General features: G+C 35.5%; 1 protein-coding gene across 1 annotated transcript; it reads left to right on the top strand.

Annotated features, from left to right (window-relative positions):
* Positions 1-4,192: 4,192 nt before the first annotated feature.
* On the top strand, positions 4,193-17,365 carry CAND1 (cullin associated and neddylation dissociated 1; the record flags this gene model as incomplete). The annotated part of the gene is made up of 13 exons (XM_010167545.2): positions 4,193-4,347; positions 6,094-6,217; positions 6,645-6,901; positions 6,985-7,090; positions 7,599-7,744; positions 8,800-9,092; positions 9,779-9,920; positions 10,551-12,044; positions 12,819-12,914; positions 14,678-14,847; positions 14,946-15,110; positions 15,336-15,443; positions 16,490-17,365. Coding segments are annotated over 13 exons (3,481 nt in total), but the record flags the coding sequence as incomplete, so codon positions are not given.
* Between the last annotated feature and the right edge of the window lie 992 nt (positions 17,366-18,357).

Below are 18,357 nucleotides of genomic sequence, written 5' to 3'. Positions count from 1 at the left end.
CTTGCCCTTATTATATTTCATTAAGTTTTCTTCCTCATGCATGCTCTTCCTCTTTTCTTCCTCATGCATGCCTGAAAGGACAGTTGCTCTGACCAGAAGTGGGGATTGATAAAGTGACTTGTTCAGAATGAACAAATTAATTGTCAAATTTGACTATAGATTTGGAAGTTAATTCAGTATGGTCCAAGGTACCAAGTCATATTAAAAAATGGTAAGATAATACAAAGCATATATAGGTCAACAAGTAAAACTGATACAAGATAACATTTCCTTAGGAATTTAGCTACGCATCCTCAGATCTCCACTGCTAAAGCAACGCAGGAATTTGTCTTTTTTCCAGCAGTACCAGCAAAGTAGTAAACGTGGGTCTGTCTTTCTGTCATTCTTGGCAAATACAGTACTGAGCTCCTAAACTAAATCCGGTGCCGTTATGCTGAATGCTGTAGCCTTGAGCCCTTCCTTCTGAGTGGTGATCTGTGACCTGTGCGCTCCCTTGAAGCTGCCTGGCTGACAGTTTTATTAGCTTGTAGTGAACACAGGGTCCAACTGCATTCTTGGAGAGTTAGATTTAAACTCCAGAGCCATTTCCAGTAAAACAAGAAAAAAGGTTTAACTTGTCATCTTGTACATTGTGTGCTTGTCTCTCAATACATACAAATTAATAAAGGAACTCTCCTTTAGACTGTAAAGACTCAAAAGTGATTTTCATGTCTTTAAACACCTGTGGGTTTCTGTAATGCTATACTATGGGGATTAGATGACTGAATTGCTAAGTGTAAAGTAAGTTTTTGCCTGAGTGACATAAGTTAATTAGGATTTTTGGACTATCTGCTTCCAGAATAAATCTTCATTGAGAGTTTAGTACCTTGCTAGCTTGGACAGAATTTCTGCTTGCCTAGAGATGATTTCCCTTTCCTGTGCCACTAGTTTTGTGCAGTTGACTTAATGCCTGTGCTTTTTTTTAATGTGAGACTTGCTCTTAATTCAAATTTATTTTCAAAATCTTACGGAGAAAAAAAAAAAAACCCTTTTTTTTTCCACTATTGTAATCGCTAAGGTGTGAAAGGAAGTACTTTGCATCCAGGTAGTTCCTTTTCAGTAATCTAGTGCAATTAGAATATGATGCATGGAATTTATTACTTTTACTAGAACTGCATACTTATATTTGTTAATCAGGGTTTAGATCTCTACCATGATCTGACAACTCCATTATTACATTGTACAATCAAAAGTATGAACTTGGAAGTTCTCTTGCCACCTTTTTTCTAGTGTCTTGAGCTTGTTTTGTTTTTGTAAAGTGCTTTGAAAGGCTAGTTTTGGGGAGGGGGAAAAATACCCTTGTGTATCAAACTAACTTGTGACTGAACTGTTTTAAAAGTTTTATAATTGCTATTTGCTTCAAATCAATGAAAAAGTGGGAAAACAGTCCATCTTTGGACAGGATACTCCCTTTGCACTTGACAAGGAGTTAAACTAGGCAAATACTTCCAGTTGAAAGTTTTTATTGTTAATTATGTTAATCTATTTTACAAATAATTTAATCATCTGCTTGTAAAACTCATGTATCCTTCTGGTGTTTCAATAAGGTCATGACCATATGGTCCTAAATCATTGCAGTCTTAAAAGTCTGACATACTTGTATTGAATAGTGGCATATATTTGAAAATTTAAACTTTGCTTTCTTGATCTTAGTCTTGTTTTGCTAACAAGTTAGTTTGTTCATTTTTCCTGTAGGGTTTCAGTTTGACTTCAACTCTCCAAAATTAGTGTTTACTAACCATATAGGTGTTATTTTAGTCTCAGTTAGCTGTGCTAAAATCAACTTTAATGAAAGGCAGATGTATACAGTATTACAGTTCAGTGTGGAAAAACATCATGTTTATATGGAGGCATTACATTCTAATGTCGTCCTAATATACTCTGTTTGTGGTTGGCTTTGAGATGCTCCTTTTTCTGCATTTGTTCATACATTAATTTCCACATATTTCAGTTTTATAGTTCTGATTTATACAGAGGTTGTCTGTGTACGTTGTGTTCAATGTTGAAGGGCAGATATAAAATTTGGATCCTCCCGTGTAAACCACAGAAACATCCATGATTTCTGACCTGTAACGCTTGGCTCTGTCAGTTGCAGTAGGAGACACAGGCTCGTAGCTCAGCACTTGAAACCAGTTTAATGCTCTCTGTCCTCCTAGCACAAATCCGAGGGAACCATGCATGGGCTTGCTTTGATTTCTGTACTGCAAGTTAGGCCCTGACTTTCACAAAAACAGCAACAAAACTTAAGCTTTTGAAAAATGTTTCCTAAAAATTAACAACTTTACCGCTGTCTTTCCACTCCTCAAGTTCTTAACCAGATTGTTTTGATACAAAGGACTCACTTAAAATCCTCATGTTACTGCTAATCAAACTTCCCACTGAGAACACACGTGTAAAATCTCTTGAAAATCTTCTGTGCTTTCTCATTGTGGCTGAAGTTGAATTTGATGGTGATATGTGTAACATGAAGTGTGTTTCTTAGGAGGAAAAACATTGAGGTGCTGTTGGGAATCAGATTGTAGGATTTCCTTGGTGCAACATCTGGAGCAGCTGCAAAAACAACTAGGGGAAGATCTGTAGACCAAAGTGAGAATGTTGTTCATTATCCCTTTGATTCAGGTGGAAGTGAAAATAAATAGCAGTTTTCTGAAGATGTATCTGTGTTTCTGTTGATTCTGCTGGTGGCCTACCCTGCAGTTCATGATTCCTACATTTTCTGTAGACAATCCTCACTACTGCTGTCTCCCTTGCCTCAAACCCCATTGCCTTTTCTCCTTTGTGACTGTTGCACACAGCTCCTTGTCCTCCTGCCCTTGCTTCTGTCAGCGTCAGTGCAGAACCTAAACTTGGTAGAACTTCAGCTTCACGTCGCATCTCACCTCTTGTGTTGATATGTCATTAATAAGCATGCTTTATTGATTTGATAGTAATATTATGGATGTCACCACAGAGAATTAAAGAGAAAATATCTGGCAAGATCAACACACAGACAACAGAAGCTTACAAAGCAAGGGAGCTATCTCTTTCAGTCTAGTTACTGTACGTGTAGGTTACGTGTACTGTTTTTTGATGGAACAAGGTGGGAATGCCTATAGCACAGCTTGTAACGCTCTTCAGAATTTGATGTGTTTGTTGTTAATGTAGTATGTTTGAGGGAGTTTACTTAGATTAAAAGATTTGGTAATGTGAAGTCTTTCAAAATTAATTTCCCATTTCTGAGATGCTTTGTCTGAAGGCAGGGGTTTTAAAGATAGGGAGAAACTAGATAAGCTAATTTGGAGTGAGAAGTGGGAGGGGTAGTGGGAAAAAGCAAGTCCTTGGAGTTCTTATGGAGGTTTTTCACAGGTGAATGTAAGGAAATAGAGACAACATAAGGCTCTGTTTTTGCATAACTTCCCTTTCAGAACAGAATATTAACAGTGCAGAGATGCTGAAAGTTGGTGATAGGACTAGGAAGATGGTGAAAACGATGCTATATTTCTTAGCAATGAACTAGACTGTACTGGGACATATATGGTTTTAGTGTTTTTAACAAATAGGAGCATTTAACAAGTGAATACAAGATTGTTATGATCCTCAAAACAGCTGGAATTGGAATGGCTAAAAACAATTCAGAGGAAAGAGAGGAAATGGTACTATGTGCTGTGTGCATACTGGTACTTGGAGTCTGTGTGAAGGAGAGCATGCCTTGTCATTGTTTTTTATTTTGCTGTTTGCATTATATTAAGGAAGGCACTCAGAGGTATAGAATGAGTCTGAGTATATATCAAATTGAACCCAAATGCTGAGTAGAATAAAGATGCAGTAATTAAGAAGGTTTGTTACTTGTCTGTAAACTAAGCAGGCACTGATGGTCAAGCATATAAACTGATGGTTCTGGCTAGGTGACTTTTGTTATAAATCTTGAGGGACTCTGTTTTTGAGACTGAAGCAAAACAGTCATGCATTCCCACTACTAGGTAATAAAACATGTGCTAAACTAGTATTTTCTTACTAGATTTGTGGAGACAGGTTATCAACCCAACCAGCTGAAGGTTTTCATATTTTAAAATTTTTCCTTATATTGCTACCAAAAAACCCCTTAAGTTTGTGAAATAAAATGAGAGGTTTTATTTAAGGTTGCAGATTTAATACTTTTCTTCTGTTTATACAGCCTTGGCCCTTTGGTGAGTAAAGTGAAGGAATATCAAGTGGAGACCATTGTAGATACCCTCTGTACAAACATGCTTTCAGATAAAGAACAGTTGCGTGACATTTCAAGCATTGGCCTTAAAACTGTGATTGGAGAACTCCCCCCAGCTTCCAGTGGTAAGGCATTTTGTACTCAGATTTACCTAGTTTTATCATTTCATTGCTAACTAAAAAAATGCAAAAGCTGAGTCCTTTAGTGAAGAGGATTCCATTCACTTAACATTGGAACTAATTTCTGTCAGAGGAAAAAATGTACGGCACAAATACCCTTTAACTTTCTTCTTCTCTGACTGTATTTCCAGATTTTACTAGTTTAAAACCTTTTTTAAAGAATTGCATTAATGTGTAAAACAAACTTACAGTATATGAACTTCAGTATAACAAATTGAATGTAAAAGCTCCTATTTTAGTAATTATCTGATGGAACATTTCTAGACTGTAGTCATAGCTAAATCTCATCCTGCTTTTTGATTGATAGTATACTTTAAAATTGATTATAACTTGGGTATTTTTCTTTAATAATCTGTTTTCTTGTCTCAGTTTCTGGTAAGTATTTTGGAAAGCACCTGGTGCTTCTAACAATACTTAAATTACTGAAATGCTTACCTGCAGTTTTAAATGAAGGCAATCTTTCCTCCAAAAGAGGTAGTGATGATGAACAGCTCATCAGTTAATGATGTTACTTTTTTTATTCAAGTGATTTTCAGATACCATAGTCTCCAGTTTTTGGAGACTGAGGTTTCTTAAATTAAAAAACACAAAGTTCTGATTTTGACATCCTTTATTGAAAGTCCACATGTAAGTCTTGCTTTTATCAAGCAGTAGAGAGATGCGTAAACTTTAAATAACTAATTTAAAGTAAATCAGTTTAAACTTTTATTCTTTTGTTTGCACAAAAAGAAAGGAGATTTTGTGGTGGTGGTAAAGTTCAAACAAAAACTTCAATATAATTAGTATTCCTAATACAAAAGGAACCTAGGTGTTATTTCTTGCTCTCAACTCAAACGTACTTTGTTGTCTTAGCCTCTGTGGTGACACAGTTGACTGTCCCATCATTATGTTTAGTTTTAGTCAGGAAATTTGTTTTAGTCATACAGTTAAGAATAAGCCATAAGCACTTACAAACTATATTTAATATGGGTTAGAATAGTATTAATTTCACATCTAAATTCCTAAAGCATGATTAAAAAAACCTGCATGCAAATAAAGGTGAGTACTAGCTGTTTGATAGCTGTTACTCTGACATGAGTTTCTTATCTTCTCATAATTACTCTGGACAACGTTAGACAGTTGGGGAAAAGGGGGAACTATGGAGTTGTGGCAAAGACATTTTTACTTGAATTTTAAAATACTTTGGGTATACATTTTTTCCCCTTTTTTAAATGTTTCAGCAGTATTTCAGGTACTTATTATTTAAGTAGCTTCTTGTGCAAAATAATTTTATTTTTCTGTTGTGTTTTACAGCTGTTTTTTAGAGGTCACCCTATCTACTTCTGTGCTTCCCCTTACCTTTTAGTTATTCCTTTATTTTTAGCTGTAGTCCTTTGATTTATTGCACTAGACTTATCTTGACCTTCATTTTCCATTGCTTGCCCTCCCAAGAGGCAGTGTCTGTTGCATGTGTCTTATGGGACAATTAAGAAGCCCTCTGGAGTATGTTTCTACATAGAAAGTCTTTCAGCTGTAATGCAGGACATATGTTACATTAACAAACAAACTGGCTAGTCAAGCTTGTTCTGCTGAGTGGGAAAAGCTTCTTTATGTTGAGATCAGGTTGCTTTCCACAGTCACAAACATGAGCTCTGGTGTTAAAAACTGTGTTTTTTTAATTATGAAAATGCTGAGGTTTTGCTGTGCTTTCAGGTTCTGCATTAGCAGCTAATGTTTGCAAAAAGATCACAGGGCGTCTCACTAGTGCTATAGCCAAGCAGGAAGATGTGTCTGTTCAACTGGAGGCACTGGATATCATGGCTGATATGCTAAGCAGGTAAACATCCCTCTTCCAAAACATTGGTGAATGCTGATGAGTACTTCTTAAAGCTTGAACTTTAATTTTCCATATGTTAAATTTAAATTTTTAAATTATGTGAAATTATATTGTAAGGTATTAAGTATAGGTAAAGCTTCATTTGGGGGGGGGAAGTGAATGTATTGAAGATAAGTTGATTGATAGATTGATTACTTTATTATTTAGTCTTCTAAGAACTGTAGTTTTAAGCTTATTTTAATGTTTATTGCCTTGAGGGTATATTTTAAACTAATTTATTGTTTTTAAAAGTTGCAAAATCTTAAATTTAAAGGCTTAATTGTAATCTTTGTGATGTTTTGGGAATATTTAAAGAAATTATTGTAAAGTATATGAACAAAGTTATCTAGATTCAATTGGTTTGAGTTTGTGTTTTGTCTGTTTTAAGGCAAGGAGGACTGCTTGTTAACTTCCATCCTTCAATTCTGACCTGTCTGCTCCCCCAGCTGACTAGCCCCAGACTTGCTGTGAGGAAAAGAACCATCATTGCTCTTGGTCACCTGGTTATGAGTTGTGGCAATATGGTTTTTGTTGACCTCATTGAACATCTGTTGACAGAGCTGTCTAAAAATGATTCCATGTCAACAACTAGGACCTATATACAGTGTATTGCTGCTATCAGTAGGCAAGCGGGTCATAGAATAGGTAAGAAAAAGATATAAATTATCTGTAACTTTTAAAGTTTTTAAATGAGAGTAATTGCTTTGCTAATTTTTTTCTCTTACCAGGTGAATATCTTGAGAAAATAATTCCTTTGGTTGTAAAGTTTTGTAATGTAGATGATGATGAACTACGAGAGTATTGCATACAAGCCTTTGAATCCTTTGTTAGGAGGTAAGCTATTCTCAGGTACTTCCTTCAGGCTTTCTTAAGATCTAATAGTGTGCCCTTTGGTTGTAATCTGTCAAGAGACAGTCTCCTTGGTAGAAAATATTTTTGCAAGCTTTGTGCTGGAGCTGTTCCTGTGACTCTTATCTTGTAACTTAACTGTTAAGCAGTGTGTTATGTCTGTACTTCAGAAACTTTCTACTGTGCCATTACTACTTACACAAACAGGAGAGGGGAGGTATTCTAATAATACTTGTCCAAGAGTGATGACAAAAAAATTGATATCCAAAGACATGTCTTTGTCCTCCGGAACCTTCCAGTCTGGCAGATCCAGTTACATAGTAGCATTGCCCTTTCTGACCTTCCTTGATGGATTTCTGTGATTCAGATGGATGCACTGATGGTATTTGGTTTGGCTGATGTCTTCAAAGTACAGTATGTGGCATGAAATCTTTTAGAAATATTTTAATTCTTCAAAGTAATTTGACATTGATTGTATTTTTGTTTTACACAGATGTCCTAAAGAAGTTTATCCTCATGTATCTACTATTATAAACATTTGTCTTAAGTATCTTACCTATGATCCTAATTACAATTATGATGATGAAGATGAAGATGAAAATGCTATGGATGCTGATGGTGGTGATGATGATGATCAAGGTATAGTCTGGTTTTGGTTTGGGGGAGAGAAAGACCTTGTAAACCTGCATTAATCTGAGAAAATGTATGTGGGTGGTATTGCTACTAAGTACTAGCATTTGAATGACTTGTATACCTTTGTATTCAATTTTGGTATTGTTTTTGAACATACCTTATGAACTCACTTCTTGGAATAAAAGTTGTTGCAGTAGATAAATAATTCCAAAGATGAACATAAAGTACAAGACAAATATTTTAAAATACTTGAAAGGTGGAAAAAGGCAGAAGCATGTAGGATGATATAACTAAAGTGAGGAGAACATCAGCTAATGAATTGAAAATACATATCGACCATGGGAAAAGGTTTCTCACTTCTTTCCACTATATACATTGTTACCTAATGCATAAAATCAGAATAGATTGAAAATTGCAAAATAGTCAGTATTTTTCTGTAGGATAAAAGCTGTTTTAGAATGAAAGGCATAACATATTGATAATATGGTGGGAACACTTTGCCATATGTAAGCTTTATGAAAACTTGGACATACAAGTAATCTGAACGCAGAGTATAATGTTCTCATTACTTTAAGAATGAACAAGCAGCATAGTTGTTTCTGTAGTGCTTAAAAAGCCAATTTGTATTGCTTATTGTGTATTTTTTGTTGTCATTTTGGGGGACAGAGTATGGTTTGATTTATTTCTAGAAAGGAACAAACAGAATAATTTGTTGAATCTTGATCAGCTAGTAATTATTGTTGCATTGTTGCTTATGTCACAAATAAAGAGGAATATGCTTAAATCGGTACTCAGGCTGTAAATGTGATGGGAACCGCCTTGTCCTGCTTGCAGTTTTAATACAGGTGTAAGACTGGTGTGAAAAAAATGGCAGAAAAAATAATTAGCCTTACAATTTAGGCAGCTTAGAAGGCTTTTTGTGCATTTTTTTTTACTCTGAACCTATTGCTTCGGTGTGCCTTACACAAAGAACTCAAGTGTGTTCTTATTAGTTCTTTGAAATAAATCTTGATGCTTTGATTGTCTAAACTTGAACATATGCATAATTTTTTTTTTTCAAGGGAGTGATGATGAATATAGTGATGATGATGACATGAGCTGGAAAGTGAGGCGTGCAGCTGCTAAATGCCTGGATGCTGTGGTTAGCACACGACATGAAATGCTTCCAGAATTCTACAAAACTGTATCTCCTGCTTTGATAGCCAGATTCAAAGAACGTGAAGAGAATGTTAAAGCAGATGTTTTTCACGCATATCTTTCTCTTTTAAAACAAACTCGACCCGTACAAAGTTGGCTTTGTGATCCTGATGCAATGGAACAAGGAGAGACACCTTTGACAATGCTTCAGAGTCAGGTTATTTGTCAAGATTTTTGTTATCTTTGAGAAGACACACTGAAGTTCTGACCTGTTCATAAGGAGTTTTTGGAATATGCCATATCATACTTCATACACAGATTTACAGTTTATTACTGTAGTATGAACATAGAGAGCAAGGCAGGTAAAATGGCCTAGAAAAGTGTGGCAGTTTGGAGACTGAAATTACCAATTCATACAAATGTGCTTATCTGACTTCAGTTGTTTACTGTTACCTGTAAAAGTTGCATATCTTACGAGTTTAACAAAATTACCAAAGCAAAATAGTTATTTTGTGCATTCTGTAATGCAGAGGTAAGCTCTAATGGTGAAGCTAAAACTTGATTTGCTACGACATTTTTTATTTGCAGAATAAGAAGGATAGTGCTGAAAAACATTTTCTAAGTGAATGATTTGGGTGACTTTTCAATTATTGCTCTCTACAGTTTTATTAATGCAAATCTAGTTTTGCTTTGTTTCATCTCACCTTTTAAAGTTAAATTACTATTTTTTTGGATAGCAGTTCTTTTTAATCATAATTTCCCAGTTTTTATAACTTCTCTATTTCTGTAGGGAAATCAGAAATAGAGGGGTAGGGCACACATCTTTCTTTATATTCCCCCAGTGATCGAAGATTAAAGAAATGTCAGCTATTGAATGTATTAACAGATGTGTGATGATTACAGGTCCCCAACATAGTTAAAGCCTTGCACAAACAGATGAAGGAGAAAAGTGTGAAGACTCGTCAGTGTTGCTTCAACATGCTCACTGAGCTAGTAAATGTATTACATGGAGCCCTAACACAACATGTTCCTGTACTTGTACCAGGTATGAGAAACATGCTATTAACTTGAAGATTTATTAGCAAATTGGATTTGAAATTTCAAAACCTTTAAGTCTTGACTGCTTTTTGTAAAAGCTTTGAAGTGTTGCTTCCATTTAAAGAAATTAGCAAAATAATAATCTCCTTTGTGGATCTGTATAAATATTTTAGGGACATATTTCCATTAATCCTGAAAACAAGAGTTGGCTCTAAGATTGATATTTTTTTCTTCTCTATTTTAAAAAAAAGTAATTTGGTTCTTAATTGCAAGATCAAATTGCCTACTCTCTCATCTCAAGAGAGCAAAATATTGTCCATATTTTAGCTTTTGGGACCTAAAATGTTGAATCATGGAGTAACAGGGAAAAGTAATTTTGGAAAAGTTAAAGGTTCAGAGTCTCATTATAATTAAGAAAATACATCACAAACCATCAAATGGCCCATGTCCTTTGTGTAGAGGAAGCTTGAGAACCAAATGATAGAATAAAATTAAGAAAGGGGCTTGGAAGCATTCAGGAAAGGCTGGGAGCAGGAAAACATAAATTGAGGATAGCTGCCTTCCTTCAGAAATTTTGAAGTGATCTAACAGAATATAAATACCTAACCTAAAAAAATATTTTTCTCTTTTCTTCCAGGAATAATTTTTTCATTGAATGACAAATCAAGTTCTTCTAATCTGAAGATAGATGCTTTGTCCTGTTTGTATGTGATCCTCTGCAATCATTCTCCCCAGGTCTTTCATCCTCACGTTCAAGCATTGGTACCTCCAGTTGTAGCTTGTGTTGGAGACCCGTTTTACAAGATAACGTCAGAGGCGCTTTTGGTTACCCAACAACTTGTGAAAGTCATTCGTCCTTTAGACCAGCCTTCTTCCTTTGATGCTGCTCCTTACATCAAAGATTTGTTTACTTGTACAATCAAGAGATTAAAGGCTGCTGACATTGATCAGGAGGTGAAAGAAAGGGCAATATCTTGTATGGGTCAAATAATTTGTAGCCTTGGTGACAGCCTAGGCACAGACCTGCCTAGTACACTTCAGATCTTTCTAGAGAGACTGAAGAATGAGATCACTCGGTTAACTACAGTGAAGGCCATGACATTGATTGCTGGTTCTCCTTTGAAGATAGATTTGAGACCGATCCTTGGGGAAGGAGTTCCTATTCTTGCTTCTTTTTTGAGAAAGAACCAGCGAGCTTTGAAACTGGGCACTCTTTCTGCTCTAGATATTTTAATTAAGAATTACAGTGATAGCTTGACAGCTGCCATGATTGATGCTGTCCTGGATGAGCTTCCACCTCTGATTAGTGAAAGTGATATGCATGTATCACAGATGGCCATCAGTTTTCTGACAACACTGGCTAAAGTATATCCTTCTTCCTTGTCAAAGATTAGTGGGTCCATTCTCAATGAACTTATTGGGCTGGTGAGATCACCTCTACTTCAGGGTGGAGCACTTAGTGCCATGCTAGAATTTTTCCAAGCTTTAGTTGTGACTGGTACAAATAATTTAGGCTATATGGATTTACTGCGCATGTTAACGGGTCCAGTGTACTCACAGAGCACAGCACTTACTCACAAGCAGTCTTACTATTCCATTGCCAAATGTGTTGCTGCCCTTACTCGAGCCTGTCCTAAGGAAGGACCAGCTGTTGTAGGTCAGTTCATTCAAGATGTCAAGAACTCACGGTCCACAGATTCCATTCGGCTTTTGGCTTTGCTTTCTCTTGGGGAAGTTGGGCATCACATTGACTTAAGTGGACAAATTGAGCTTAAGTCTGTAATACTAGAAGCATTCTCTTCTCCTAGTGAAGAAGTCAAATCGGCGGCATCTTATGCATTAGGCAGTATTAGTGTTGGTAATCTTCCTGAGTATCTGCCATTTGTCCTACAAGAAATAACCAGTCAACCTAAGAGGCAATACCTTCTTCTTCATTCCTTGAAAGAAATAATTAGCTCTGCGTCAGTGATTGGTCTCAAACCATATGTTGAGAACATCTGGGCCTTACTCCTGAAACACTGCGAATGTGCAGAAGAGGGTACAAGGAATGTTGTTGCTGAATGCTTGGGCAAGCTTACATTAATAGACCCAGAGACTCTGCTTCCACGTCTCAAGGGATACTTGGCATCAGGTGAGTAGTAGTAACTCATGTACTTACTGTAGCAAATAGCCTTATGCTATCTATTAATAAATTGATCCAGTTTTGCAAATTTTTTGCTCTAAATTCCGTGATATTATTAAGTTCTGCTTTCTTTCTGCTTCAACGATGTGAAGCTTGGATGGTTCCATTTTTAATAGAAGTTAGTCATATATAACATGAATTAATTTTATGTTCTGCTTTCAGACTGTGGTATTTCAATTAATGATGTTATGTTTAACTAAGAGTTATAAACTTGGAAGGAGCATGGGTGACAGAGACAGCAGTACTTGAAAAACCAGTTGAACGTGCTGACATTTGGGTGTAAATTACAGTGTTCCTAATTTTCAGATAGGAATTCTGAAATTTTTAAGGATTAGGAAGGATCATTGTATATAATTCATTAATCAGTTTCATATCAAGAATATTGACATGTTTTCTTCATGTGTTTCTGCTTTAAAGAGGAGAATGGTTTGTAGGCCTATGTGATGAATTAAAAAGTCTGTCCTAATAGGTTGATTACTTGAATTTTCTGTAGCAGGTAATGTGAAATGTTCATTGTAAATGTTATGGTCTTTTTTTCCCTGTTTAAAATGTAATATGAGAATATCTATGGTGAAAGCATATTGCATTGCTAGTAATAAGTAACATTTCTTATTTTAGTGTTCTCAAGAATATTAGAAGTTTAAAAAGAATGGAATTGAATATAATTTAAATTCTGTAGTTGTACTGTTTGTGTTACATGCTTACACTTTTGTTTCGTATTAGGGTCCTCATATGCTCGAAGTTCAGTGGTTACTGCTGTCAAGTTCACGATTTCTGATCATCCACAACCCATAGACCCACTCTTGAAGAACTGCATAGGTAAGTTCTCTACTTTAATGACAGCTTCTACATTTTCAAGCAAGAGAAGTGCACTTAAAAATTGTTCGTTATATTTTAAGAAAAAAATTTTTAGCAGGTACCAGAATTAACTGGTAGTGGTAACTGTAGTTAACAGTTGTAAAATATTTCCATACTAGCCAACTATTTCTATTAATTCTACCTTGTTCGAATTCTGAGCGGTAAAAGTTGTGTGATAAAAATGGTATGTATTGAAGTGTGATGGACAAACAATACAAGGAGCTAGGGCTTTTAGGAAGATGGTACCCAAAAGCTGGTTTCCTTTCCTGTGCTCTTGCCAAATTCTGTCAGTTTGATGTGGTAAGGTACTGTCCTTACCCAGAAGGGTGGTCTTGGAAATATTGGACATTCGGTCATTTAAAATGTGTATGCACATGTAAATTCTGAGTATTACTAGTTGGCAAACTGTAAATTTAAGTCCTTAGGTTCGGTCTGAAAGTTATTGGATGTGTGTGTATTTTTACAGGGATAAAGTAATCGAAGCTTCCAATATAGCATCAGTATGATGAAGAGCTTTGTGGTTTTTTGATTTTTTAAAATTTGTATAACAGAGTATTGTAGACTTGTTTTATATGCTGTGGTGAATGTTTCATAGTGATTTGATTGCAGGTTTAATATCTGTAAAAATTGTGTATGCTGCTAAAACTAATGGGGCGGAGAAGGTTAATCTTTGAAAATACAGAGTTTGGTAGAGAGCAGAGTTTTTATTTATGGGGAAGTGGTGTCAGTTCCTATGTGTTATTTTCATCACTAAGCTTAAATTTTTTTAATAATATGTTAAAGAATTGACTGTGCTTGTGAGTTTTCCCCCCTGCTGTCTGTCCCACTGGAGCTGCCTTGCCTCTTTGTTTTCTGGAGATACTGATTATCCAGCCAAAAAACTATTGGTATCTAATACTTAAAAAAATCTCAGTCATCTTTAATTTTGTTACCCAGTTTTGTTTGGTTTATTTTGGTTGGGTTTTTTTTTTTGTTGTTCTGTGTAGAAGTCACTTTGATGTTTACACCCTTTTGTTTTTCTCGTTTAAAAAAAAATTCACTCTTCTTGGAATTTGCTAGCAAAACTTGATAAACATTGAAGAAAAATACGATCTATTCCTGCGGGCATTTATTTTAACAAACTGTGTTGTAGAACTATAGACATTCTAAATTGAAAATGCCCAGAGGGTGTGGTGGGGTGGGATAGGATGAGAGAAGTGTTGCTACATTAATATATACTGAATGGGCTTATTTTTTGGTAATTTAGGAATTCTCAGTATATGCCAATTTAGGGGTTAAAAATCAATATATTGATAGTTTCTTTAGGAGGTGTTCTCTAATTCTTGAACTACAGAATTTAAATTGCTTTACTAATGCATATTCTGAGAGATTTTAATTAAGAAAAGGAAAGATTGTGTTAAATACAGTTTTAATTAATTTACATGCTGTATCTTTTAAAAAAAGTTGAAATATCATTAAGTGATAACCATTTATTTCATTGGTGTTTTTTCTACTTCTGTTTCATTATCTGAAATACTTTGTCTCAGTTGTATAATACTTCTGATACGATTATAGTTAAATAGATTTATTTGTGTAATCATGCTAAAATAGCAGGTACTGATCTGTGTTACAGCAAAGTCCCGCACTAAATGTCATTTTGAAATGTTAAAACTAAGCAAAGATACTTCAAAGTAGCAAATGAAAAAGATCGACATAGGCTGACTTATTTGTGTACATGATTGCAGGTGACTTTCTGAAAACATTGGAGGACCCGGATCTCAATGTCAGGAGAGTGGCCCTAGTGACATTTAACTCAGCTGCACACAATAAACCCTCATTAATACGGGACCTCTTGGATACTGTGCTTCCTCACCTTTACAATGAAACAAAAGTCAGAAAGGAGTTAATTAGAGAGGTATGTCAGCTAAGAAAAACAGTGCTGAAGAAATGTAACTAGATTCTTTGTTTTTCTAAATATATTGCTTCTTAACTTTGCTTTTTATTTGCTGACAGGTGGAGATGGGACCATTTAAGCATACAGTTGATGATGGATTGGACATAAGGAAAGCAGCGTTTGAGTGCATGTATACTCTTTTGGATAGCTGTTTGGATAGATTAGATATATTTGAATTCTTAAACCATGTTGAAGATGGCCTGAAGGATCACTATGATATTAAGGTTAGCTGTCACTTTTCTCTGTGTAAGCAGGGATTTAGTCAAAATATTTTAAATAGTGAACAGACTGAAATGGTAAAAATATTACTTCATATGCTTAAGTACTTGACTATATTTGCAATTTTCATTAAATTGCTTTTAAAAAGGTTACACACCATTGTTAGGAAGTATCTTCCCTTATATGTGCTGAGCATAACTGACTGATGAATTGGTTTTCTCTCAACCTAGATGCTAACGTTTTTAATGTTGGTGAGATTGTCTACCCTTTGTCCAAGCGCGGTGCTGCAGAGGTTGGATAGGCTTGTTGAACCTTTGCGTGCTACATGTACAACGAAGGTATTGTTTTAAATTTAAAACTTAATTATTTTGTGTAGTCTTATAGAAGTATAAATGAACTTGTGTACGAAGAATACTTCTGAGAATCCAGGTGTATTGCTGCAGCATTTCCTGAGTGATAGTTCATAAGCTGTAATAGGGCAATATAAATATGTAGGCTCTTACATATGTCTTAAATTTCTTTAGATTAGAAATGGAAGAGTGGACTTGTTAGCTGCTTTTTAAAAATCCTCTCTTTCCTTGATTCCATTTCTCTTGTTCCTTAAAAATCTAGCTGCCCCCTTAGGCAACTTGTATGTCTCATTTATAAATAGTGAAACTGGAATACTGGAATACTGAGAGTTTTTCTGACTTCTAAAGATTATGTTGTTGCAGACAAGTATTTGTGTGATGAAGGATGGAGGCAGTGTAAAGTCGTCCTATATTTGTTGTGTTTTTTTGTTTTGTTTTTCTCTTCATTTATATTACAAGATTCTTGAGTCTTGGCACAATTAGTCTCCTTCTGTTCCTGCTCTTGTCTTGATCCACCTGCATGCTTGTGACAGTAATTTAATGCCTGATTTACCTTGCTTTTCCTTTACTGTAATCTGTTGTATTTCACATCAAGAAATTTGTCTGCTTTTAATGATAATTTATGTTTGTATCACTGAACCATCTTTGAGAATTATAACAGAAGGTTAAGCAGTTATTCTAATGAAGGTCAACTTCTAAAAAATTTTTGTTCTCTGGAAGATGGAAGTATTGTGATAATAGGATTTTAATGTTGTTTACTGACCTTACTAGCTGGAGGTTGGCTGCTGTAATTGTTTTGATTTGATAATTGACTTGGTAGCTTACAACCTTTTTCTGCTTACCTTGCAGTATTAAAGTTTCAGTCTTATTTGTAAACTGCTGATAAAAAGTCTGCTAAAAAGTAGATGTTATTTTGAAAGCTGTGCAAAGTGGTAATATGGAAGGAAATAGGTCTTTTGTAAGATACATTAAGGTGGGTGTAGAAGGAGAGTTAAGCAAAAGTTTCAAACATATTTTCATTATTTCCTCCCTAGGTAAAGGCAAACTCGGTGAAACAGGAGTTTGAAAAGCAAGATGAACTGAAACGATCTGCTATGAGGGCAGTTGCAGCACTTCTAACCATTCCAGAAGCAGAGAAGAGTCCATTAATGAGTGAATTTCAGTCACAGATAAGCTCTAACCCTGAGCTGGCAGCCATCTTTGAAAGTATCCAAAAAGATTCATCATCCACTAGCTTGGAATCAATGGACACTAGTTAGATGTTTGTCCAAAATGGGGACCATTATGTTGAACCATATGATGCACTGAATTGACAGGTTATGAGTAAGAAACAGAAAAAGTATCTAATCTACACATTGTTCCACTTTATTTACCTTTGTGGAGACAGTTGGCTTTTCCCATTGTTGCTTTTCTAGCATTTATTCCAGAAATGTATTTCCATAATCCAGAATTTGTTAACCACTCTTGTTTTAGTGGATTTGGCCACATTTGGGAATTAAAAATTTGACGCATGGTGTATGGAAATAGGTTCCAACATCCATTTGCCCTGTAATGTTTAGGATTAAAATGTCAAAATTTTGTGACCATAATTTTTTTTCTTTTATTCATTCTTTCTATTTGTAAACAAAAAAAAGGGAGCGGGGGGAGGTAAGGGGGGTGGGTGGGAATCAAGCGCCCAGGTGCATCATGTTTTTGTATAACTTTTTATTCTTTTTTGTTTCAGTTTCATAAATTGGTTTGGCTGGCAGATGAATTCTGTGTAAGATTTATTATATTAAAGAGAGGATTTGGGCACAGTTCAAAAAAAAACAGACATAAATGTCATTTTTAAAGGTGTGGGGATTAGAAAACAGCTATCCCTGTTGTGCACACTAATTTTGCATGAGCAAGTTTACAAATATATATTGTCTGTAAAACAGCATGTGCAGTTTATTTGTAATGCAAGTTAAAATAAGTTCTACTGTATCAGTGCAGTTTTCAGGTATTTTGACATACAGAACTCATACAGGCAGGGATGAACGAAGGTTGTTTGTCTTAACCTGGGCTTTTTAAATGCCAGTAGTACGACCCTGCAGGTGTTCTTACAATAAATATGACAACTCCTGCAGTTTTCATGGTTTTTCATACTCAAAGGCTAGATCCCCTGGAATTGAGGTGGACAAACCAGAAGATCAGAGGGAAATAGGATGAGATGGAGCTAAAATAAGCGGAGAACAACAGTAGCTGCTCAGTGGCTGCTGAACTCTGGATTGAACTTTGCCTTTGTTAAAAAGAGTATGAAAGGAGGTTTTTTCAGTGGCTTCTACCTCCTATTCTTCATCCAACAGCTTTTGTTAAGGCGCTAATACACGATGTTACCTAGACAAGTGTTGCCAGACCATCATTTTGTGCCTGTCAGAATGTTTTCTGGCATGTAGAACAACAGTAGATTGCAGTACTGCAAGTATCTTATGGTATTCTGGTGAGATAGGAAACAGGGAATGGTCTTAAGACTGGAGAGAGATAGAAAGAAACAGATTCAAGGAAAAAAAAATCTACTGTGAAAATGCTGAGGTAATCTAAAAGTGGACGAGAAAGTGATAGCTGGCAGTCCTGCAATGAACTGTTATTTGTGAATTTAATAGCAAAAGATGGGGAACCACTGCCTCAAATTGAGACTTGTCTTTAGTTGGTTAATGCAGTTGCTTAGTTATCTTTTTTTAGTTGGATCTGAATTTGGTTTTTCTCTAGTTAACTAGTATTTTTTTAGCTTGTTTGATATCCATGTAACAGGTTTCCAAAATATGTGGCATAAGCTGCTACGTGAGTAAACAAACATACGTTTTTATGACCTCAGAGATGGTTTCCTGGTGTTCGAGGGAAAATTCTTCACCTTACATGCTTGCAGCTTGGGAGAAGTAGG

This window comes from Antrostomus carolinensis, unplaced genomic scaffold, assembly GCF_000700745.2.
Source record: "Antrostomus carolinensis isolate BGI_N321 unplaced genomic scaffold, ASM70074v2 scaffold7985, whole genome shotgun sequence".
Lineage (NCBI taxonomy): Eukaryota > Metazoa > Chordata > Aves > Caprimulgiformes > Caprimulgidae > Antrostomus > Antrostomus carolinensis.
Note: the sequence above shows the minus strand (reverse complement) of the source record. Positions and strands in the feature narration are given on the sequence as shown.